Below are 25,880 nucleotides of genomic sequence, written 5' to 3' on the forward strand. Positions count from 1 at the left end.
TTCTATAGGATTCTATAACATGAATAAGCAGCTGATGTTTTATACCTCAGTGTTTCTGGATGTGTGTCTGGATTGTCAGAAAAATGAGGGCATTATCTGCATGGTTACTGACTGTCCTGACATAATGCATTATTATAGTAACTGTGCAGCCAGTATACACATGGCTTCCATATTACTGCTCACATTTGTGTTGCTGTTGATGTGAGCCACACTTTCATCAGGCAGAGTTGACCCAAATGACACCAGTTGCCCCACTTTGTGCTGTGGTAATTATCACCCTTGCCAGACTTGTCATTTCACTACTCACTTATCCTCTACCATCTCACCTGCCGTAACTTCCTTCTTCAACCTTTCTCTCACCAGAGGCATCGTTCCATCCTCCTTTAAACAAGCCCTTATTACGCCCATACTCAAAAAACCTTCTCTTGACCCCTTTTCCCTGCACAACTACCGACCTATTTCTCTCCTCCCCTTCTCTTCAAAACTACTTGAGCGCCAAGTCTATACTGACTTAGTCCGTCACCTCACTGCTAATTCTGTTTGATGACCTCCAATCTGGATTCCGCCCCAGCCACTCAACCGAAACTGCTCTACTTAAAGTAACAAACGACCTGGCAACTGCTAAATCTAAAAGGCCTCTACTCTATTCTTATCCTCCTAGACCTCTCTTATGCTTTTGACATAGTGCCCCCCCCCCTACTTCTCCAAATCCTCTCATCCATGGGCATTCAGGGTCTTGCTCTCTCCTGTCTTTCATCCTACCTCTCAGATAAGACCTTCAGAGTTGCCTACTCCGGCACCACCTCCTCTCCACGTCTCCTCACTGTTGGGAGTTCCCCAAGGCTCAGTCCTCTGAACCCTTCTTTTCTCTATCTACACGTATGGTCTTGGTTAACTCATCAACTTCATTGGTTTCCATTATCACCTATACACTGACCATACCCAGATCTACATTTCAGCACCTGACTTGGACACCTTAACAGCTCGTGTCTCAGACTGTCTCAATGCAATCGCCTCTTTCATGTCCTCCCGTTTCCTGAAACTAAATATGGACAAGACTAAAATAGTAGTCTTCCCACCTCACAACTCAATGCCCCTGCCAGACATTACTATTTCTGTTGATGGCACCTCCATAACACCTGTCCCCCAGGCTCGCTGTCTTGATGTAATTTTGGACTCTAGTCTCTCCTTCAACCACACAAATTATTCTCCTCTTGTCGCCTCCACCTAAAAAACAACTCCCGAATCCGCCCTTTACTAACACCGGACACTACCAAACTTCTGGTGCACCCACCTGATTATTTCCTGACTAGACTATTGCAACTCTCAGCTCTTCAGCCTCCCTGCCAACCGTTTAGCCCCGCTATAGTCTATCATGAACTCTGCTGCACGACTCATCCACCTCTCCTCCCACTTCTCCAGCCTAATTCCCCTTTGTCAGTCCCTTCACTGGCTGCCAGTTACACAAAGGATACAATTTAAAATCATTACTCTCACCTACATAACTCTCCACAGCCTAGTTCCCTCATATCTAAAGCAACTTATTTTCAGATACCATCCCACACGCAATCTCCGCTCTACTAACGATATCCTTTTGTCTTCTTCCCTGGTCACTTCTTCTCACTCCCGCTTACAAGACTTCTCTCGATCCTCTCCCCTCCTCTGCAACACTCTCCCTCAACACATCCGCCACTCACCCACACTTACTATTTTTAGGTACAATCTGAAAACTCACCTCTTCAGGCAAGCATATTCTCCTACCTAAGACACCTTGCCCACTGACCACCATTTCTACCACTCCACACACAGCTTCCCTTTACCTACTGTCCTATACCTTTAGATTGTAAGGCCTTTTGGCCAGGGCTCTCTTCCCCTTTTGTCTCACAATGCTGTGTAATAGGTGTACATACCCCCCACCCTGTGTAAAAACATGTAGTTAATTTGTTCCCTGTATTAGCTGTTCTACCCTCTTGTCTTGTATCAAGTGTTGTATTGTATAATCTGTATTGTTATACCTTGTATGCTATTGTACAGCGCCACGAAAGATGCTGGCGCTATATAAATCAAAAATAATAATAATAATCATAATACTCACACCCTGCCTGATATTCATGCAGTATGTGGGCAACTTCCAACTCTTGTGAATGTGAATACTTGTTTAGCATCATTGCACTTTGGCGTAGTTGTTTAGTAGAGGAATATTTTAGCTAATTTTCCCTTCACTCTCCCCTCCCCCAAACATCACTCATATTCTTATAGCCCCTCCCCCAATTATTGGCATAATGTGACCTATACTGTGTCCATCAGGGACATATTTATTAGTCAGTTTAATAAGTCTTTCGAATAGCTAATGTTTATGACTCACCAATGCTCATCCCTGTAATAATGTCTTCCTCCTTAGATGCTCTCATCATGTCACCCTCGTCCACAGATTGCTGATCACTCCTCACATATGTCTCTTCTTCTTCCTCTTTAATTGTCCCCATTATGTCACCCTCCTCCGCAGACTGTTGATCAATCTTCACATATTTTTCTTCTTCTTCCTCTTGAATTGTCGTCCTGTCACCCTCCTCCATAGACTGCTTATCACTCCTCACATATGTCTCTTCTTCTTCCTCTTTAACCACCCTAATCATGTCACCCTCCTCCATAGACTGCTGATCACCCCTAACATATTTTTCCTCTTCTTCCTCTTTAATTGTCAACATCATGTCCCCCTCCTCCATAGACTGCTGATCACTCCTCACATATGTCTCTTCTTCTTCCTCTTTGTCTGTTCTCATCAGGTGTTTCTCTTCTGTAGCCTGCTGATCTCTCCTCACATATGTCTCTTCCTCTTCCTCTTTAATTGTCCTCATCATGTCACCCTCCTCTATAGACTACTGGTCACTCCTCACATAGGTCTCTTCTTCCTCTTTAATTGTCCTCATCATGTCTCCCTCCTCCATAGACTGCTGATCACTCCTCACATACAGCTCTTGTCCTTTGAGCTCAGATCTTTGTTCTGAAAAGAATAACAAATTATAGCTGTAAGATATTAGCAGTAATAAACAGAGCACAGAAGAAAAAAAAACACAATTTGCTATGTATGGGAGTTGAGGGTGATCAAAGAGCACCATGTGGAGACAAAAAACAAAGAGACAACGGGAGCCCGGATGGTTCAGTATGTCACAAAAATAACGAGAGACAGATGTAGATGGTGGAATAGGATACTCACAAAGGAGGGCAGCAGAAGGGCAACCAACCACTGTAGGCAGGAGGAGATCAACAAACCCGACTCCACTCGGGGGTTCAGCAAGCTGGATGAAGGTTGCACTCTAGTAAAACAAGACTAGATGGGAAGAGAGTCCAGATAGTGATAACATTTTCATTAAAAACAATAAAATGAGAAAGAGTTGAGATGGTTTACCTCAAATGAAGACAAATTCATAAAATCAATACATTTTATTTACCACTCTGCACTATTCACAGATTATATTCCTCTCTAAATCTCCATCTAACCTAATCCACCATACAGATACTTTGTACCATTTTCAGAACTACAGGTGTACTACCATACAATAAAACATTACTACTCCCTGCAAGCTCCTTCCTTAAAGATGTATGTCCCTGGATTCCTGCTCACACCCTTCATATCACTAAACATTCACCCATTACCTGGTATACAATTCCCATCAGACACCTCTCAGCTATTTAAACTGTTTTCTCCAGTCATTGATAATATAATGATGAAGCTGGAGGGGTGATCTTATGTAACAATATCAATATCTGGGAGACTTTGGCTGTGTACCTGGATCCGATTTTCATTGGCTAAGTTTACCACTTCCATGTAGGATGAGGACAAATACATTTTGAATTCTATAAACAGATTGTGTAGGCAATCGCTCATACTACATAGAAGTGGTAATATTGGCCAATCAAAAGTGGATGCATGTACACACCCCTAAGCTTTATACAGTGAGCTGTTTATCCCCTCCCCATTACCCACTTCAGTCCCTCCCGTTAACATTTAGCATAAAAACATCACATATGAAAACCCCCTGAGCTGTTATGGAGGGGTAGAGCGATGAATACCCGAGACCTCAGGAGGGCGCTGCAATAAAGGGGGGTTGGGTTGATATTGTGGAGGGCACATAGCTACACTGGGGGGACATGGCTATATTCCATATACATCTTCTCTTGTCTCTGTGATGTGAGTTATTACTAGGAAGGTGAGATGCCGGCACTGGAGGGACATGGCTATATTCCATATACATCTTCTCTTGTCTCTGTGATGTGAGTTATTACTAGGAAGGTGAGATGTCAGCACTGGAGGGACATGGCTATATTCCATATACATCTTCCCTTGTCTCTGTGATGTGAGTTATTACTAGGAAGGTGAGATGCCAGCACTGGAGGGACATGGCTATATTCCATATACATCTTCTCTTATCTCTGTGATGTGATGTGAATTATTACTAGGAAGGTGAGATGCCAGCACTGGAGGGACATGGCTATATTCCATATACATCTTCTCTTGTCTCTGTGATGTGACTGAATTATTACTAGGAAGGTGAGATGCCGGCACTGGAGGGACATGGCTATATTCCATATACATCTTCTCTTGTCTCTGTGATGTGACTGAATTATTACTAGGAAGGTGAGATGCCGGCACTGGAGGGACATGGCTATATTCCATATACATCTTCTCTTGTCTCTGTGATGTGACTGAATTATTACTAGGAAGGTGAGATGCCGGCACTGGAGGGACATGGCTATATTCCATATACATCTTCTCTTGTCTCTGTGATGTGACTGAATTATTACTAGGAAGGTGAGATGCCGGCACTGGAGGGACATGGCTATATTCCATATACATCTTCTCTTGTCTCTGTGATGTGACTGAATTATTACTAGGAAGGTGAGATGCCAGCACTGGAGGGACGTGGCTATATTCCATATACATCTTCTCTTGTCTCTGTGATGTGAATTATTACTAGGAAGGGGAGATGCCGGCACTGGAGGGACATGGCTATATTCCATATACATCTTCTCTTGTCTCTGTGATGTGACTGAATTATTACTAGGAAGGGGAGATGCCGGCACTGGAGGGACATGGCTATATTCCATATACATCTTCTCTTGTCTCTGTGATGTGACTGAATTATTACTAGGAAGGTGAGATGCCGGCACTGGAGGGACATGGCTATATTCCATATACATCTTCACTTGTCTCTGTGATGTGACTGAATTATTACTAGGAAGGGGAGATGCCGGCACTGGAGGGACATGGCTATATTCCATATACATCTTCTCTTGTCTCTGTGATGTGACTGAATTATTACTAGGAAGGGGAGATGCCGGCACTGGAGGGACATGGCTATATTCCATATACATCTTCTCTTGTCTCTGTGATGTGACTGAATTATTACTAGGAAGGGGAGATGCCGGCACTGGAGGGACATGGCTATATTCCATATACATCTTCTCTTGTCTCTGTGATGTGACTGAATTATTACTAGGAAGGGGAGATGCCGGCACTGGAGGGACATGGCTATATTCCATATACATCTTCTCTTGTCTCTGTGATGTGACTGAATTATTACTAGGAAGGTGAGATGCCAGCACTGGAGGGACATGGCTATATTCCATATACATCTTCTCTTGTCTCTGTGATGTGACTGAATTATTACTAGGAAGGTGAGATGCCAGCACTGGAGGGACATGGCTATATTCCATATACCTTTACATCTTCTCTTGTCTCTGTGATGTGACTGAATTATTGCTAAGAAGGTGAGATGCCAGCACTGGAGGGACATGGCTATATTCCATATACATCTCCTCTTGTCTCTGTGATGTGACTGAATTATTGCTAGGAAGGCGAGATGCCGGCACTGGAGGGACATGGCTATATTATTATTATTTAGTATTTATATAGCGCCGACATATTACGCAGCGCTGTACAGTGTGTGTATATATATATATATATATATATATATATATAGAGTCCAGGGGGGGTCAGCAGCTGTCACAGGCTGGAGGTTGAGGGTGCTCGCAACTGGGGATGCCCAGGCCCCCTTGAAGTATACAAAAAAAGCACAAGGAGTTGCAGCACACAGCTCTTTATTCAGAGCAAACAAAATTTCAATCAGCAAACAGTTTCGGTCGTCCCCGACCTTTGTCAATGCCAAACAACAAATGAATGCATGGGGACATTAATCGTTTACTTGATTCAAAGAAAAAGGACTATGTGGGCAATAATTTGAGTCTAGGAGAAAAGACTGCTCTTTACAACTTGAGCCAACGTAGAGACATTACTTTGAAACCTGCAGATAAAGGTGGGGCCCTGGTAGTAATGAACACTAGGGACTATGAAAATGAAATCATGTCGCAACTAGCAGACACAAATGTATATAAAAAACTACCAGGGAACCCCGCCCCCCAGCTAAAGACTGCATTGCGCAGCATCCTTGATCAAGCAGTTCATTCAAAAGTGATTACCAGGGACCTGTCTGATTATTTATTTGTATCACACCCAATCACACCGGTGATATATACACTGCCAAAGGTGCATAAACATGCTACTAGACCACCTGGCCGTCCAATAGTGGCTGGCATAGGGTCAGTGTTTACTCCCTGTGCCACACTATTGGACAAGGTTTTGTCGCCCCTGATAAAGTGTACACCTTCATATATCAGAGATACTTCTGATTTTCTTAGAAAGATTTCTGCATTGAAGATTGATCCTGTGGATGAGACATGGTTAGTAAGCTGGGACGTCTCGTCATTATATACGTCTATACCACAGAGTGAGGGTATCAAAGCTTGCATTGACTTGATCCAAAACAGTGGAGAATACAGTATGGCACAAGTGAGCCTTTTTGAAACTCTTCTCCACTTCGTTTTGGACAACAACTACTTTTTATTTAAGGATGTTTTTTATCTCCAACAGCGGGGTACAGCGATGGGATCCAATGTCGCTCCGTCCTTTGCGGGTGCGTTTATGCACCACTTCGAGAGCACACACGTATACGTCAATGAGGCGTTCTCCAGACACTGTGGTGTCTGGTGGCGCTTCATTGACGACGTGTTCGCCATCTGGCGGGGCGACATTGGATCCCTCATGACATTCCACGATGAACTGAATCGGTTTCATCCAAATATTAAATTTGAGATTACCCATAGTCGTGAGGAGATTAATTTCTTGGATACCACTGTCAGAAAGCAAGCGGGTTCCCTCACATCAGACTTTTACAAGAAACCAACTGACCGCAACCAACTTCTACGTTTCGAGAGCTTCCACCCACCTGCTGTCTTCCGATCCATAGCGAGGAGTCAGTTACTCCGGGTAGAGAGAATTGTTTCAGATCCTGACCGGATCGACATAAGAAGACAGCAGATGGTTGCTAAGCTCTCGGAACGTGGATACCCAGATACCTTATTACAGGAAGAGGTAGCTACAATATTGTCCGGAGAACAGGGAGGGAGGAAGAAAAGTGAATTTGAGGGTCCTCGCCTTCCCTTTGTGTGCCAATTTCATGGACTCTCACAGAGGGTGATGTCCTGTATCAGGCGACATTGGCACATTTTGGGTAGTGCTTACCCTGGAATTCCGGAATTCCGTACACCACCTATTCCTGCCTATAGAAAGAACGAAACTTTAGGTAGTAGATTGGTGAGGGCTGATACCCCACCGATACAAAAACAGACTGAGACTTTTCTGGGTTCAAAAAGGTTGGGGTCATACCCATGCCTCACATGCAGTGAATGTTCATATGTGATTAAGGGATCCACGTTCGGTGATGGTTACAAGGTTAAATACTTTCTTACCTGTCAGAGCTCCTATGTGGTTTACTTGTTGATTTGCCCGTGCGGGCTGCTTTATGTGGGTGAAACCACACAAAAGGTACGGGATCGTATCTCACAACATAGGAGCTCTGTCAGGTCAGTAAGCTCTGACCTCCCAGTTGCCAAACATTGGAGGGAGGCTGGACATAGAGACGTGGACCTGAGATATATGGTTATAGACCATATTCCAAAACCTAGACGTGGGGGTGACAGGATCTTGATGTTAAAACGCCGGGAAGTTATGTGGATTCACAAATTAGGCAGCTTAAAGGGACACTTAAGTCAAACAAAAAAAAAATGAGTTTTACTCACCTGGGGCTTCCAATAGCCCGCTGCAGCTGTCCGGTGTCCTCGCTATCACCCTCCAATCCTCCTGGCCCCGCCGGCAGCCACTTCCTGTTTCGGTGACAGGAGCTGACAGGCTGGGGACGCGAGTGATTCTTCGCGTTCCTGGCCACAATAGCGCCATCTATGCTGCTATAGCATATATCATATAGCAGCATAGAGGGTGCTAATGTGTCTGGGAACGCGAAGAATCACTCGCATCCCCAGCCTGTCAGCTCCTGTCACCGAAACAGGAAGTGGCTGCTGGCGGGGCCAGGAGGATCGGAGGGAGACAGCGAGGGCACTGGACAGCTGCAGGGGGCTATTGGAAGCCCTAGGTGAGTAAAACTCATTTTTTTTGTTTGACTTAAGTGTCCCTTTAAGCCCAGGTGGCCTAAATAAAGATTTTGATTTACATCTGTTTTTATAATCTCTCCCTCTCTTAGGGTTATATAAAGAAACTGACTGTTACACTGGTAGAGAGAATATTACTACGTGATTTGGATCATGGACTGATTTATGATAAATGAGATAAGTGTATATGATTGACACTATTTATATTATGTGTTTACCACCACTTGGTGATGTAACTAAGGGGTGGACCCCAGTTTGTCATGATGTCATATCCTGTGGGGCGGGTATATATATGACCATGCATTCATTTGTTGTTTGGCATTGACAAAGGTCGGGGACGACCGAAACTGTTTGCTGATTGAAATTTTGTTTGCTCTGAATAAAGAGCTGTGTGCTGCAACTCCTTGTGCTTTTTTTTTTATATATATATATATATATATATATATATATATATATATATATATATATATATATATATCTTGTCACTAACTGTCCCTCAAAGGAGCTCACAATCTAATCCCTACCATTGCCATATGTCTATATTATGTAGTGTAAGTACTGTAGTCTAGGGCCAATTTTAGGGGGAGCCAATTAACTTATCCGTATGTTTTTGGAATGTGGGAGGAAACCGGAGTGCCCAGAGGAAACCCACGCAGACACGGAGAGAACATACAAACTCTTTGCAGATAGTGCCCTGGCTGGGATTCGAACTGGGGACCCAGTGCTGCAAGGCGAGAGAGCTAACCACTACGCCACCGTGCTGCCCGGTATATTCCATATACCTCTTATCTTGTCTCTGTGATGTGACTCAATTATTACTAGGAAGGTGAGATGCCAGCACTGGAGGGACATGGCTATATTGCATATACATCTTCTCTTGTCTCTGTGATGTGAATTATTACTAGGAAGGTGAGATGCCAGCACTGGAGGGACATGGCTATATTCCATATACATCTTCTCTTGTCTCTATGATGTTAGTTATTAGTAGGAAGGTGAGATGCCAGCACTGGGGGAACGCGGCTATATTCCATATACATCTTCTCTTGTCTCTGTGATGTGAATTATTACTAGGAAGGTGAGATGCTGGCACTGGAGGGACATGGCTATATTGCATATACATCTTCTCTTGTCTCTGTGATGTGAATTATTACTAGGAAGGTGAGATGCGTACATTTGAATACGGCGCTGGTAGACTTGGGCGCAGGATCCAGCTGTTAAATGGCTGGTCCTGCTTCTGCACAAGTCCGGGGCGTTTTAATTACTATTCCCCCTCCAGGCCCACATGGATAGTGGGGGAATGAAATAATTCGGCTTCCAGCGATTGCTGGAGGCCGAATTATTGTGTTTTTTAAGCAACTTCGGCTCCGTCTTCTGACGGAGCCGACCTTCCTCACTGAGCGCCGCTATAGACTGATTCCCATTACAGTCTATGGCGGCGCTGGCTGCGCCCAAAGCTAGCAGCGCTGAAAAGCACTGCTCCGGGTGAGATGCCAGCACTGGAGGGACATGGCTATATTGCATATACATCTTCTCTTGTCTCTGTGATGTGAATAATTACTAGGAAGGTGAGATGCCGGCACTGGAGGGACATGGCTATATTGCATATACATCTTCTCTTGTCTCTGCGATGTGAATTATCACTAGGAAGGTGAGATGCCGGCACTGGAGGGACATGGCTATATTCCATATACATCTTCTCTTGTCTCTGTGATGTGACTGAATTATTACTGGGAAGGTGAGATGCCGGCACTGGAGGGACATGGCTATATTCCATATACATCTTCTCTTGTCTCTGTGATGTGAATTATTACTAGGAAGGTGAGATGCCGGCACTGGAGGGACATGGCTATATTCCATATACATCTTCTCTTGTCTCTGTGATGTGAATTATTACTAGGAAGGTGAGATGCCGGCACTGGAGGGACATGGCTATATTCCATATACATCTTCTCTTGTCTCTGTGATGTGAGTTATTACTAGGAAGGTGAGATACCAGCACTGGAGGGACATGGATATATTCCATATACATCTTTTCTTGTCTCTGTGATGTGACTGAATTAATAATAGGAAGGCGAGGTACCAGCACTGGGGGGACATGGCTCTATTCCATATACATCTTCTCTTGTCTCTGTGATGTGAGTTATTACTAGGAAGGTGAGATGCCGTCACTGGAAGGACATGGCTATATTCCATATACATCTTCTCCTGTCTGTGTGATGTGACTGAGTTATTACTAGGAAAGTGAGATGCTGGTACTGGAAGGACATAGCTATATTCCATATACATCTTCTCTTGTCTCTGTGATTTTACTAGGAAGGTGAGATGCCAGCCATAATATATGGCACATGTAGGGTGGCCACTAGAAAACTAGTTATATAAAAGTCTCTTGTATGGTAATTACTTCAAGGGGGTGATCAGGATAGTGACAGGTGTACTATGACCTCCTCTGTAACACAGTATGCCCACTACGACCTCAGCTCTGCTCAATATATAACAACAATCACACAATTACCTCTTCCAACAACGTGCTTTTTCAACCGCCTGCAACGTCTCCTCCTGCTGTTACATCACGTCCGGTCTTTTGGCCTGATTTCTTCCTCTTTGCGTTCCACCTGGGAGAAGTGATTTTCGCCATCTTGTGGTGAGTAGGCTAACTGCAGCCTCAGTTTGTGGATTCATCTGCATTAGTTTTCTTTGTCACTCAACATTTTCATGTACAGTTGCATCCCATTCCATAATAATAATGTATGTATTATTATTATTATTTATACTAGTAAGTATGGCTACAATTACTAGGTAATGCCTAATGATGTTGATCCAGGGATTTTATCTGATTGCCATCTGGAGTCGGGAAGGAATTTTTCCCTTTAGGGGCTAATTGGACCATGCCTTGTAAGGGTTTTTTCGCCTTCCTCTGGATCAACAGGGATATGTGAGGGAGCAGGCTGGTGTTGTACTTTATACTGGTTGAACTCGATGGACGTATGTCTTTTTTCAACCAAAATAACTATGTAACTATGTAACTATGTAAAGAGAACCTGTACTGAGTAAAAATATTTAAAATAAACACATGAGGTAACTTCAAATAACCATTACATAGTTACCTTGCCATCAGTTCCTCTCAAAAGCTCACCATTTTCTTGTGACAATAATCCCTCCCAGTTCTGACAATATTTTGTCAGATCTGAAATATATCAGTTGCTGTCAGTAAAATAGCAGTTGCTGTCAGTTATAGCTGAGAGGAAAACTGATGTACCAGGTAATGTCCATGTTTCCCTATGGCTCAAGTGGGCGATGTCACAGTTTAACAGTGTGCTGACCAGAAAACTGTTATGGGTAATGGCCATTTTTAAAACGGAGGACGGAAAATTCCATTGATCACAGTGAACAAACAGGACGCGGGACAGGAGAAAGACACTGAGGAGTAGACTACATGGAAGGTAAGTATGACTTGTGTATGCTTATTTTGACTTTTAATTTTCAATTCAGGTTTTCTTTAAATAATATTTTATTTTTATTATAATATTTTATATTTTAGAATGTTCTGTTATTGCTAGTTTGCCTTGTGACAGCATGAATGTCATTAAAACTTCTGCCCATGCCTAGCAGAGAAATGTCACACAGCATGAATGGTCAGCACGCTGCATCATCACACCATAATAATAGAGCTCTGTGTAATGCACTGCTGAGTAATAACTGATTATTACACTTCCATGTATTGGATTGTGCATGAGAGGAATATTCAGTGTTCTCCCCAGGCTCTTTTAGCCGGGTGCTTCACCCGTCTAGTTTTGGTGAGCACCCGGCTGTCATCGGCTCACCTTCTCCCTTTCTGTAAGCAGAGTTGCACACATAAGCACCGGCCCTGCATTCTCTCAACTTGCCCCACCCGGCTGTTATAATTTAAGTAGGCCTCAGTTATTTGGACTGAGTTTTAGGTAAAAGGCTTGTTCGCAGAGTATACCTTTAAGTAGAGTGCCTTGTGATGCAGGCAGAGGCATCTCAGTGTCTGCTTGAAGCAGATGATGCAAGCAGATACTGAGAAGATGTTCTTAGTACAAGGTCTTGGGCCTACACAGCCCCAGCCAAATAGACTACGGGAACAATCAACATAGGCCATATTTACAAAACATAACATTCTTGCAACTGGGAAAAGGGGCTCATAGAATATTAATCAAGTAGGTGGGTATTATGACACCACGAGGGGTCTGAGCCAATTGTAGGTTTTGGGGGGACTGCTCAGATGAGGTCACATTTAACTCTTTCTGGTTCGTATAAAACCAACAGCCGGTTTACAGAGAGGCACTTTCTGTCCCTGTCACCGCTGGTCTTAATCTTTACTTATATATTTATTTATGTCTCGTTAGTTTATCTTGTATGCTGTATATACTTAGTTTAGACGTAATTTAGTATAGAAAGAAGATAACCTGACTAACATTCATGAGGGATGTTAGTCAAGAGCTTGTAACGCAAAGAATCTGCTTCGCTAAGATGTAACAAACTGTATCTGTATATCCGTTTACTGAATAAACTCCTAACTCTGAAGACGCCTGTTGCTGTTATAAAAGTCATGTTTGCAGCTCTTACTAATGAGTTGCTGGTGCCAGAATAAAGGTGTGAAACGTGAAGTTCTTACACCGGCTACTTTTTCATGCCACCCGGCGACTATTTCACGCCACCCGGCTCAAAAAAAAATCTGGGGAGAAAACTGCATATAGATGGGGCTGGCAGCTTGATGAGGATGACGTAAATGCCACCCAAACATGTGACATTGACAGAGGAAACATTCCACCAATGCAGCAGCACCTGAGATTGTGGCGGTTGTGTTGGCAGCCAGTGTCTGGGGGAACTGAAGCAGCAGGCATTGGCATATGTCTGGCCTCAATCTGTGACATCAGTTGAGGGAGGCTGGTAGTTGTTAATAACCCACCTCTCATTGATTTTTTTAAAAAGTGAGGTGATTGACATTATCTGGCAACAGTGGTAATTCAGTTCTCTGTGACCACACCACCAGCACTAACAGGTCTTCAGACCGATCACTGGATGCTGGGCTAGAAAGAATATGGATGGCATGCTGTGCCAATTGTGGGCAGATGTTAGGACCATTCACCCAAAAACTGTATGGGGTCACCACTGCCCAGACATGCCTCATCACTGGCAGCAACAACTACAAAGGAACACAGATAATCATGTACCATTCATTTTAGCCATTGTCTCTGCACATGCCCATTGATTCAGGTGACTCAGGTAGTCACAGTAGATTTATCAAGACATCCATAAGACCCCCCCCCCCCCCGGGCCAAGAGTGGGAAATGTGTGGCCTGGTGCTAATAGTAGTGGAGGAGGTGGTGGGTGTGGCCTGGTGCTGATAGTAGAGGAGAAGGTGGTGGGTGTGGCCTGGTGCTGATAGTAGAGAAGAAGATGGTGGGTGAGGCCTGGTGCTGATAGTAGAGGAGGTGGTGGTGGGTGTGGCCAGGTGCTGATAGTAGAGAAGGTGGTAAGTGTGGCCTGATGCTGGTAGAGCTGGTAGTTGAGGAGCGGGTGATGGGTGTGGCCTGGTATTGGTAGAGCTGGTAGTAGAGGAGGTTATGGGTGTGGCCTAGTGCTGGTAGTAGCGGAGGAGGTGGTGGGTGTGGCCTGATGCTGATAGTGGAGGAGAAGGTGGTGGGTGTGACCTGGTGCTGGCAGTAGAGGAGGAGGTGATGGGTGTGGCCTGTTGAACAGAGGAGGTGGTGGGTGTGACCTGGTGCTGGTAGAGCTGGTAGTAGAGGAGGAGGTGGTGGGTGTGGCCTGATGCTGGTAGAGCAGGTAGTAGAGAAGGAGGTGATGGGTGTGGCCTAGTGCTGGTAGTAGAGGAGGTGATGGTTGTGGCCTGGTGCTGGTAGTACAGGAGGAGGTGGTAGGTGTGGTCTGGTGCTGGTAGTAGAGGAGGTGGTGGGTGTGGCCTGGTGCTGGTAGTAAAGGAGGAGGTGGTGGGTGTGGCCTGGTGCTGGTAGAGCTGGTAGTAAAAGAGGAGGTGGTGGGTGTGGCCTTGTGCTGGTAGAGCTAATAGTAGAGGACAATAAGGGAAAGAGGCGCCCTGATTTGAATAAAAGCTTTTAAAACCAGTTTTAAAACGAAAAAGAAAAATGAGGTATCTTACCTCAATGACGAAATTTCTGTAAACTTACATAAGATTTTTATTTGAGCACAGGCAACGCGTTTCGCGGGTCTGAGACCGCTTCCTCGGGCCAATACAGCGGGCTCAGACCCGCGAAACGCATTGCCTGTGCTCAAATAAAAATCTTTTGTAAGTTTACAGAGATTTCGTCATTGAGGTAAGATACCTCATTTTTCTTTTTCGTTTTAAAAGCTTTTATTCAAATCAGGGCGCCTCTTTCCCATATTGTGCATAGTTATACTCCCGTACATGTTTGTCCGAGGGGTGGTGACAGAACACCCGTTGTTTTACCACGGTTAATGTTTTTTCCATCCTTTTTCGTCTAAGAGAGCGACTGCAACCAGATCCGTCCAGGACCACCCCGAGTGGAGTCGGGTTTATGGTCTCCACCTGCTTCCTGTGGTCGGTTGCCCCTTGCAACCCTCCTTTGTGAGTAGCCCTTTCAATCAATTGATTTCTCCACACACCTATTATTGACATACTGCACTATCCGGCTCCCTTTTTTGTTTCCTGTATTTTTTTCCATAGGGTGCCAAGACGCCCCAACCATAATAGTAGAGGAGGAGGTGATGGGTGTGGCCTGGTGCTGGTAAAGCTGGTAGTAAAGGAGGAGGTGCTGGTTGTGGCCTAGTGCTGGTAGAGCTGAGAGTAGAGGAGAAGGTGGCTGGTGTGGCCTGGTGCTGGTAAAGCTAGTACTAGAGGAGGAGATGGTGGGTGTGATCTGGTGCTGGTAGTAGAGGAGGAGGTGGTGGGTGTGGCCTGGTGCTGGTAGAGATGGTAGTAGAGGAGGAGGTGGTGGGTGTGGCCTGGTGCTGGTAGTAGAGGAGGAGGTGGAGTATGCCTGACATCGCTGTGTAGATTGTGTGGGGAAACCCTCACACAGCCGATTGCATAGGACTCAGGCGAGGCTGTTTCACTTTAAAAGTACTCTCGATAGCTGGCATTTTTTTAAAAGTGCTTGGTTAATGTAATCACATATGACATTATAAACTACAGTGATTTATTTTTGTAACAATCGCAAAAGTGCTGCATTCAGCGTAATTTTACAAAATAATTTGTGATTCAGTAGAAAGTAAAAAACAGCAAAAGTGCTGTGAAAATTGTTTTGAAATTGTTTGCAAAAATCTCTCCAGAATTGATACTCCCAATCATTTTTTGGTATGAGAAAAAAGCTGTGGGTGAGCTTTGGTTTCATGTGAATTATGCTGCATATAAACTAGAATATCTTACCTTTGTAGCAGGGATTCAGAAGGGTTGCCAGACAATAGAAATGATTTTTCTTTGATACTGTGAATAGTGGGATCCCTCAATAGCTGTGCACTCACTATAGCTGATACACCCCCATACCACAAGCCCTGCACTCACTATAAATGATACACCCAATACCACAAGCCCCGCACTCACTATAGCTGATACACCCCTATACCACAAGCCCTGCACTCACTATAGCTGATACACCCCTATACCACAAGCCCCGCACTCACTATAGCTGATACACTCCATACCACAAGCCCTGCACTCACTATAGCTGATACACTCCCATACCACAAGTCCTGCACTCACTATATCTAATACACTCCCATACCACAAGCCCTGCACTCACTATAGCTGATACACCCCCATACCACAAGCCCTGCACTCACTATAGCTGATACACACCCATACCACAAGCCCTGTACTCACTATAGCGGATACACTCCCATACCACAAGCCCTGCACTCACTATAGCCGGTACACTCCCATACCACAAGCCCTGCACTTACTATAGCTGATACACTACCATACCACAAGCCCCACACTCACTATAGCTGATACACCCCCATACTACAAGCCCCACACTCACTATAGCTGATACACACCCCCACCACAAGCCCTGCACTCACTATAGCTGATACACTCCCATACCACAAGCCCTGCACTCACTATAGCTGATACACCCCCATACCACAAGCCTGCACTCACTATAGCTGATACACTAACATACCACAAGCCCTGCACTCACTATAGCTGATACACCCCCATACCACAAGCCCTGCACTCACTATAGCTGATACACCCCCATTCCACAAGCCCCGCACTCACTATAGCTGATACACCCCCATTCCACAAGCCCTGCACTCACTATAGCTGATACACTCCCATACCACAAGCCCTGCACTCACTATTGCTGATACACACCCCCACCACAAGCCCTGCACTCACTATAGCTGATACACTCCCATACCACAAGCCCTGCACTCACTATAGCTGATACACCCCCATACCACAAGCCTGCACTCACTATAGCTGATACACTAACATACCACAAGCCCTGCACTCACTATAGCTGATACACCCCCATACCACAAGCCCTGCACTCACTATAGCTGATACACCCCCATTCCACAAGCCCCGCACTCACTATAGCTGATACACCCCCATTCCACAAGCCCTGCATTCACTATAGCTGATACACTCCCATACCACAAGCCCTGCACTCACTATTGCTGATCCACTTCCATACCACAAGCCCTGCACTCACTATAGCCGATACATCCCCATACCACAAGCCCTGCACTCACTATAGCTGATACACTCCCATACCACAAGCCCTGCACACACTATAGCTGATACGCTCCCATACTACAAGCCCTGCACTCACTATAGCTGGTACACTCCCATACCACAAGCCCCGCACTCACTATAGCTGACACACTCCCATACCACAATCCCTGCACTCACTATAGCTGATACACTCCCCCCATACTACAAGCCCTGCACTCACTATAGCGGATACACCCCCATACCACAAGCCCTGCACTAACTATCGCTGATACACTCCTATACCACAAGCCCTGCACTCACTATAGCTGATACACCCCCATACCACAAGCCCTGCACTCACTATAGCTGATACACCCCCATTCCACAAGCCCCGCACTCACTATAGCTGATACACCCCCATTCCACAAGCCCTGCACTCACTATAGCTGATACACCCCCATACTACAAGCCCCACACTCACTATAGCTGATACACACCCCCACCACAAGCCCTGCACTCACTATAGCTGATACACTCCCATACCACAAGCCCTGCACTCACTATAGCTGATACACCCCCATACCACAAGCCTGCACTCACTATAGCTGATACACTAACATACCACAAGCCCTGCACTCACTATAGCTGATACACCCCCATACCACAAGCCCTGCACTCACTATAGCTGATACACCCCCATTCCACAAGCCCCGCACTCACTATAGCTGATACACCCCCATTCCACAAGCCCTGCACTCACTATAGCTGATACACTCCCATATCACAAGCCCTGCACTCACTATTGCTGATCCACTTCCATACCACAAGCCCTGCACTCACTATAGCCGATACATCCCCATACCACAAGCCCTGCACTCACTATAGCTGATACACTCCCATACCACAAGCCCTGCACACACTATAGCTGATACGCTCCCATACTACAAGCCCTGCACTCACTATAGCTGGTACACTCCCATACCACAAGCCCCGCACTCACTATAGCTGACACACTCCCATACCACAATCCCTGCACTCACTATAGCTGATACACTCCCCCCATACCACAAGCCCTGCACTCACTATAGCGGATACACCCCCATACCACAAGCCCTGCACTAACTATCGCTGATACACTCCTATACCACAAGCCCTGCACTCACTATAGCTGATACACTCCCATACCACAAGCCCTGCACTCACTATAGCTGATATACTCCCATACCACAAGCCCAGCACTCACAATAGCTGATAGACTCCCATACCACAAGCCCTGCACTCACTATAGCTGATATACTCCCATACCACAAGCCCAGCACTCACAATAGCTAATACACTCTCATACCACAAGCCCTGCACTCACTATAGCTGATATACTACCATAGCACAATCCCTGCACTCACTATAGCTAATACACTACCACACCCCAAGCCCTGCATTCACTATAGCTGATACACCCCATGCCACAAGCCCTGCACCCACTATAGCTGATACACCCCCATACCACAAGCCCTGCACTCACTATAGCTGATAAACCCCCATACCACAAGCCCTGCACTAACTATAGCTGATACACTCCCATACCACAAGCCTGCACTCACTATAGCTGATACAATCCCATAGCACAATCCCTGCACTCACTATAGCTGAGACACTCCCATACCACAAGCCCTGCACTCACTATAGCTGGTACACCCCCATACCACAAGCCTTCACTCACTATAGCTGATATACCACAAGCCCTGCACTCTCTATAGCTGATACACTCCCATACCACAAGCCCTGTACTCACTATAGCTGATACATTCCATACCACAAGCCCTGCACTCACTATAGCTGATACACTCCCATACCACAATTCCTACACTCACTATAGCTGATACACTCCATACCACAAGCCCTGCACTCACTATAGCTGATACACTCCCCATACCACAAGCCCTGCACTCACTATAGCTGATACACTCCCATACCACAAGCCCTGCACTCACTATAGCTGATACACTCCATACCACAAGCCCTGCACTCACTATAGCTGATACACTCACATACCACAAGCCCTGCACTCACTATAGCTGATACACTCCCATACCACAAGCCCTGCACTCACTATAGCTGATACACTCCCATACCACAAGCCCTGCACTCACTATAGCTGATACATCCCCATACCACAAGCCCTGCACTCACTATAGCTGATACACTCCCATACCACAAGCACTGCACTCACTATAGCTGATACATCCCCATACCACAAGCCCTGCACTCACTATAGCTGATACACCCCCATACCACAAGCCCTGCACTCACTATAGCTGATACACTCCCATACCACAAGCCCCGCACTCACTATAGCTGATACACTCCCATACCACAAGCCCTGCACTCACTATAGCTGATACACTCCCATACCACAAGCCCTGCACTCACAATAGCTGATACACTTCCATACCACAAGCTCTGCCCTCACTATAGCTGATACACTCCCATACCACAAGCCCTGCACTCACTATAGCCGATACACTCCCATACCACTAGCCCTGCACTCACAATAGCTGATACACTTCCATACCACAAGCCCTGCACTCACTATAGCTGATACACTCTCATACCACAAGCCCTGCCCTCACTATAGCTGATACACTCCCATACCACAAGCCCTGCCCTCACTATAGCTGATACACTCCCATACCACAAGCCCTGCACTCACTATAGCTGATACACTCCCATACCACAAGCCCCGCACTCACTATAGCTCACACACTCCCATACCACAAGCACCGCACTCACTATAGCTGATACACCCCAATACCACAAGCCCCGCACTCACTATAGCTGATACACTCTCATACCACAAGCCCTGCACTCACTATAGCTGATACACTCCCGTACCACAAGCTCTGCACTCACTATAGCTGATACACCCACATACCACAAGCCCTGCACTCACTATAGCTGATACACTCCATACCACAAGCTCTGCACTCACTATAGCTGATACACTCCCATACCACAAGCCCTGCCCTCACTATAGCTGATACATTCCCATACCACAAGCACCGCAATCACTATAGCTGATACACTCCCCATACCACAAACCCTGCACTCACTATAGCCGATACACTCCCATACCACAAGCCCAGTACTCACTATAGCCGATACACTCCATACCACAAGCCGTGCACTCACTATAGCTGATACACTTCCATACCACAAGCTCTGCACTCACTATAGCTGATTCACTCCCATACCACAACCCCTGCACTCACTATAGCTGATACACTCCCATACCACAAGCCCTGCACTCACTATAGCTGATAAACTCCCATACCACAAGCCCTGCACTCACTTTAGCTGATACACTCCCATACCACAACCCCTGCACTCACTATAGCAGATACACTGCCATACCACAAGCCCTGCACTCACTATAGCTGATACACTCCTATACCACAAGCCCTGCACTCACTATAGCTGATACACTCCCATACCACAAGCCTTGCCCTCACTATAGCTGATACATTCCCATACCACAAGCCCTGCACTCACTATAGCTGATACACCCCCATACCACAAGCCCTGCACTCACTATAGTTGATACACTTCCCATACCACAAGCCCTGCACTCACTATAGCTGATACACCCCCATACCACAAGCCCTGCACTCACTATAGCTGATACACCCCCATACCACAAGCCCTGCGCTCACTATAGCTGATATACTCCCATGCCACAAGCCCTGCCCTCGCTATAGCTGATACACTTCCCATACCACAAGCCCTGCACTCACTATAGCTGATACACTCCCATACCACAAGCCCTGCACTCACTATAGCTGATACACCCCCATACCACAAGCCCTGCACTCACTATAGCTGATACACTCCCATACCACAAGCCCTGCACTCACTATAGCTGATACACTCCCATACCACAAGCCCTGCACTCACTATAGCTGATACACCCCCATACCACAAGCCCTGCACTCACTATAGCTGATACACTCCCATACCACAAGTCCTGCACTCACTATAGCTGATACACTACATACCACAAGCCCTGCACTCACTATAGCTGATACACTCCCATACTACAAGCCCTGCACTCACTATAGCTGATACACCCCCATACCACAAGCCCTGCACTCACTATAGCTGATACACTCCCATACCACAAGCCCTGCACTCACTATAGCTGATACACTTCCATACCACAAACCCTGCACTCACTATAGCTGATACACTCCATACCACAAGCCCTGCACTCACTATAGTTGATACATTCCCATACCGCAAACATTGCACTCACTATAGTAGAATCTGCAGCTGGAGGGCAGCCTGTGTCATATCAGATCATACAGAGGATATTGAGTAGTGTGTGCTGTATACTTACACAAGGACAGCACCCCATCCCCCTGCAGTGTCGCCCATCACAGTGTGGCCATACTGAAGGGTATCCCTGCTCCCTGCTGCTTCTGGTTGCTGTGACTCAGCTCTGCAATCCGGGTGTGAAGGTCGGCAATGGCATATGGTATTTTGTGGCAGAATCTTGTGGAGTGGATGGAGATGATGGGAAGTCGCCCTGTTGGGATGGGAAACAAGCCTGTGTCTGTCCAAGTTGCTGCAGGACTATGCAAAAGTATGCAGCTTGTAAATGGACCAATCATATCCCACTCAGCTTCATTTGATTGGTCCATTTTCAAGATAAATACATTTACATAAATATGTTGTGTAATTTGCATAAAATCAGAATTATCTCCATCTCATTGACCATCGACAGTGACAGACTACAGACCTGCAATGTTACAGAGAGCTCTGGCTATAAACACTTTTATTTATTACAGTAAATCTAATTGATGCAGTTAATAGTACATCTTACAATAAATAATATTGGAAGAAAGAGCAATAGAAAAACTGGCACCAGTATGCGGCAGGGATGGAACGGCCACAGGTGGGCTTACCTGCAACGTGCACCGATATGCCAAAGCGTCTTGAAGAAAGGAGAGAAACGGGCACTGCTGCATAAAATCCCTTTATTGTGGCCGGGTTACAGAGTGGTCAGCAGTGGGGGGAGAGGGTTGCCTGACAGCTGTTTCGCAGGTATACAACCTGCTTCTTCAGAGGCCTCTGAAGAAGCAGGTTGTATACGTGCGAAACAGCTGTCAGGCAACCCTCTCCCCCCACTGCTGACCACTCTGTAACCCGGCCACAATAAAGGGATTTTATGCAGCAGTGTCTGCTTCTCTCCTTTCTTCTAGATACATCTTACATTCCATGCAGAGGAACAGAACACGTCACATTGTGGGAACAATATACAGCTGATATTCAGCACATTATCCAGAGGAATAACTTTATTAGTAGCTCTAATCACAGGAGAGATACTTGGAGATGCATCAGATTTCCATTCTAATAGGAGTTATTTTGTTACATAACACAGAATCGTTTCCAGCAGCAGCTTCCCGCATTTGTCTATAGCAGTGATTCTGATCCTGGCTCTGCAGACTCCAGGGGGAACATTAGCAGCTGTCAGGGGTCCCCCAGGGGCCACAGAGAAAATGGCAGATCGGGCCCCCAGGATGTGCAGGAGATGTCAGGGATGGCTGCAGGAGTATCAGCGGCAGTCTGACAGAAGGGCTATGGGAAAATGGCATCTGAAGCCCAGCACTGGAGTCTATTTGTGTCTCCAGTGCTGGGCTCCGGCCACCATTTTCCTGTAGCCCAGTCCTGCCGGTCAGCATAGTGCGGGAGGTGTGCAGCCGGAGCTGCTGCAATGAAGATCAGGGAGCAGCGGTGGAGGACAGGAGAAGAGTCACCTGCCAGGTAAGTACATTACTTTCATTTTCAGGTGCTGCCACTGACACCAGGGATATTAGGGGGCACTTACTGGGGGAAACAGAAAAAACAACTTTAAAGGGAACTCTGTCTAATATGTTTTATGGGGAAGCATTCACTAATGTGTTTAAAGCAGCAGGGACAACCATTCTATACCAGGAAAAAAAAACATATATAAGTAGATAACTACTTGTTCTACTTACATAACACATGTATTGTACTGTCCACATTTTGATTTCAGTGGATTTTATACAGTGTTCTGTTCCTGCCATTTGCCATCTTGATTCCCACTAACTGAAGCCAATTCTGATGTCCGATCTGGGCAGAACCACCCAATTGTCAAGACGCAGAATCGGTCAACATAAACGCAACATCTTCAATAAATACCCACTGCACAGCGTATCACGACACTTCACTACGATACACAATAGCAATCCAGACCTATTCCGGATAACCCTCATTGAAACCATACCACAAAACTGTTTGAATTCCTTTGACCTGCTAAAAAAACGTGAGATGTTCTGGATACAGATGTTGAGAACTATAGCTCCAGAAGGTCTCAACGAATAACTGGAAAAAATTCATTAATACTCATCCAATACTAGTTTCTTTTAATGGTCCTCTCTTTTAAATTATACTTCATCTTATACACTTTTTTTATATATTATTTTCTTTTTATACTTGTACATACTTTTACAACGATTTCATATGTCTTACATTATACCATATATAGTATATTTATTTTTGTATATGTAGACTTTTATTATATCTTTGTATGTCAATGATTAATTATGTCTTTTATGCCTACAGTCTTTTAGGGCGCAAAGACGCACCAATATGCACTTTATGTCTGTTAGAATGAATGATATTTGTTATCTATTCTTTCTTTCCCAAAGCAGTATAAAAAATAACCACTTGGGGACGTGCTCAGGAGGCCACCCAGCAATATTAGGGTGTTTTGCCTTAAACTCCTTACTAAATAGGTACTGACCCTGGCCAGGTTTCAAACCTTGGGCTCCTGTGCCAGAGGCAGAGCCCTTGACCAGTACTCTATTCAGCCTCTGAATAGATACACTTTGCACACATTTGTTTAGGGCACTTTCACATTAGGGCAGATTTTCGGCGTTTCAACGCAAAGGGTAAAGTTTGCGTTACCCAAGGTGAAATGAAAGTCCATAGACTTTCACTTTAGCTTTCACATATAACGCAGCCTTTTTGTGCGTTGCGTTACACTGCACCCAGGCGCAGTTTTTCGGCCGACGCTAGCTTTATGCGTTACAATGTTAGTCAATGTAAAACGCACACTATGCGCGTTTTTAATCCGTTAACGCAGGCAATCAGTCCCAGAATGCCACCAAGGAACAATGTAGAAAGTTGAAAACTAAAAGAAAAAAAAATTACCTGCGTTTTCCTATGTGCTGTAACGCATTGAAAACGGATTAAAAACGCACACTCACTGCAGTGCAACGCATATCAAAACGCATTAAAACGCATACAACAAAACGTATGCTTTGAGCGTTCTCCAACGCAAGCTCTGATGTGAAAGAGCCCTTAGTTTCTGTTCCCCGAAGTTATACAACCACATCCTCTCTTGCTATTGGCCCAACATAGGTTACATAACCTGTCCCCTGCTCCTATTGGCCCAAAATAGGTTATATAACCTGTCCCCTGCTCCTATTGGCCCACAAACACGCCCCCCAACTTGCCTCCTCCCCACCCATAGAAACACATCACCTGCCCATCACTTATTTTGGAGTATATTAATAAACCTGTTGTCATTAAACTGACGGTATCTTGTCTGCTTCGAGGAGGCGAGTCCACCACCACCTCCTGAGGGATTTTAAGCATTTTAGAACCTTTTATCCTGCTGGCGCCTCTGTTCACTCTTACAATTCTGATGTCATTCCCTCCCTTACTTTTTTTTTCTGCCCTCAGCCAATCCCTCAGCCCTGAACTGCCCTCAGCCAATCAGTGAGGAGCAGGAATGTGGGAGGGGTGATGACAAGCTTCCTTCTCGTTGGCAATGGCAAAAATAGAGCCAGGGTGACTGAGATAAGATTTATTACAGCAGAAACATTTCTGAATAGATTGGAGAGCTTGCAGTGCAGGGTGAGGTTCCTGGCAGCACAATGAACACAGAGCAGTGGGGAAAGGGAATTTGATTTTGTGACTGACGATCCCTCTATAAGGGCATAAATGCTGCCTTAATGTGATTCTATAGGGGGAAAATGTTGCCTACTTATGTATATTTTGGGGGGCAACTGCTGCCTAATAATGTGTATTTATGGGGGGAACACTGGTATATCATGTTGTTGTTTTGTTTCGGGGGGGGGGGGGGGGGTGAATGCTGCTAAATGTTATCTCTGTTGGGGTGCCCACATTTATGCCCCTTATGTTGTTATGATGCATATTGCATAGTATGTTCTGTTAAATCAATACATTTAATTTCCCCGCAGAAATATTATTTCCGTATGACATTGCATTCAGTATATTAAAAGGAAAACCTATAGAAAAAGATATAAAAATCATATTATCCAATAGCAAATTAATTGTCTCCCTTTCCTATCGCCTCTTCAGTATTTTTCTCTGTCACATTTCGAAGATCCATAAAATATAATACATTTTTGCTTCTTTCTATCTCGACCGTTCCCCAGTGAGGCTGCGGCTGGATTCACAGAGGTCAGTTGCATAACACATGCGTTACAATGAGCTGCAATATAGACTGGCCATAGACTTTAATACAAAGCCACAGAGCAAAGGCACACATAGGAACTGGTATAAAAAAGCTATTTATAGGTCACAAATAGGGATACATTTATTCAGGAAAGGAGGTTACATGTATTATTATGAGTTTTAACCT

General features: G+C 45.3%; 1 protein-coding gene across 1 annotated transcript in view; it reads right to left on the reverse strand.

The window, feature by feature from the left end:
• Positions 1–11,078, reverse strand: part of LOC137537151 (uncharacterized) — a 226,508-nt gene extending 215,430 nt beyond the window's left edge. Inside the window, exons 1-3 of the mRNA XM_068259275.1 lie at positions 11,018–11,078; positions 3,218–3,331; positions 2,366–3,004 (exon numbers count right to left, since the gene is read on the reverse strand). Of these exons, the coding sequence (XP_068115376.1) occupies positions 2,366–2,861 (496 nt within the window). The 5' untranslated portion in view covers positions 2,862–3,004; positions 3,218–3,331; positions 11,018–11,078. The remainder of the gene's footprint in view (positions 1–2,365; positions 3,005–3,217; positions 3,332–11,017) is intronic.
• Between the last annotated feature and the right edge of the window lie 14,802 nt (positions 11,079–25,880).

This window comes from Hyperolius riggenbachi, chromosome 10 (assembly GCF_040937935.1).
Source record: "Hyperolius riggenbachi isolate aHypRig1 chromosome 10, aHypRig1.pri, whole genome shotgun sequence".
NCBI lineage: Eukaryota > Metazoa > Chordata > Amphibia > Anura > Hyperoliidae > Hyperolius > Hyperolius riggenbachi.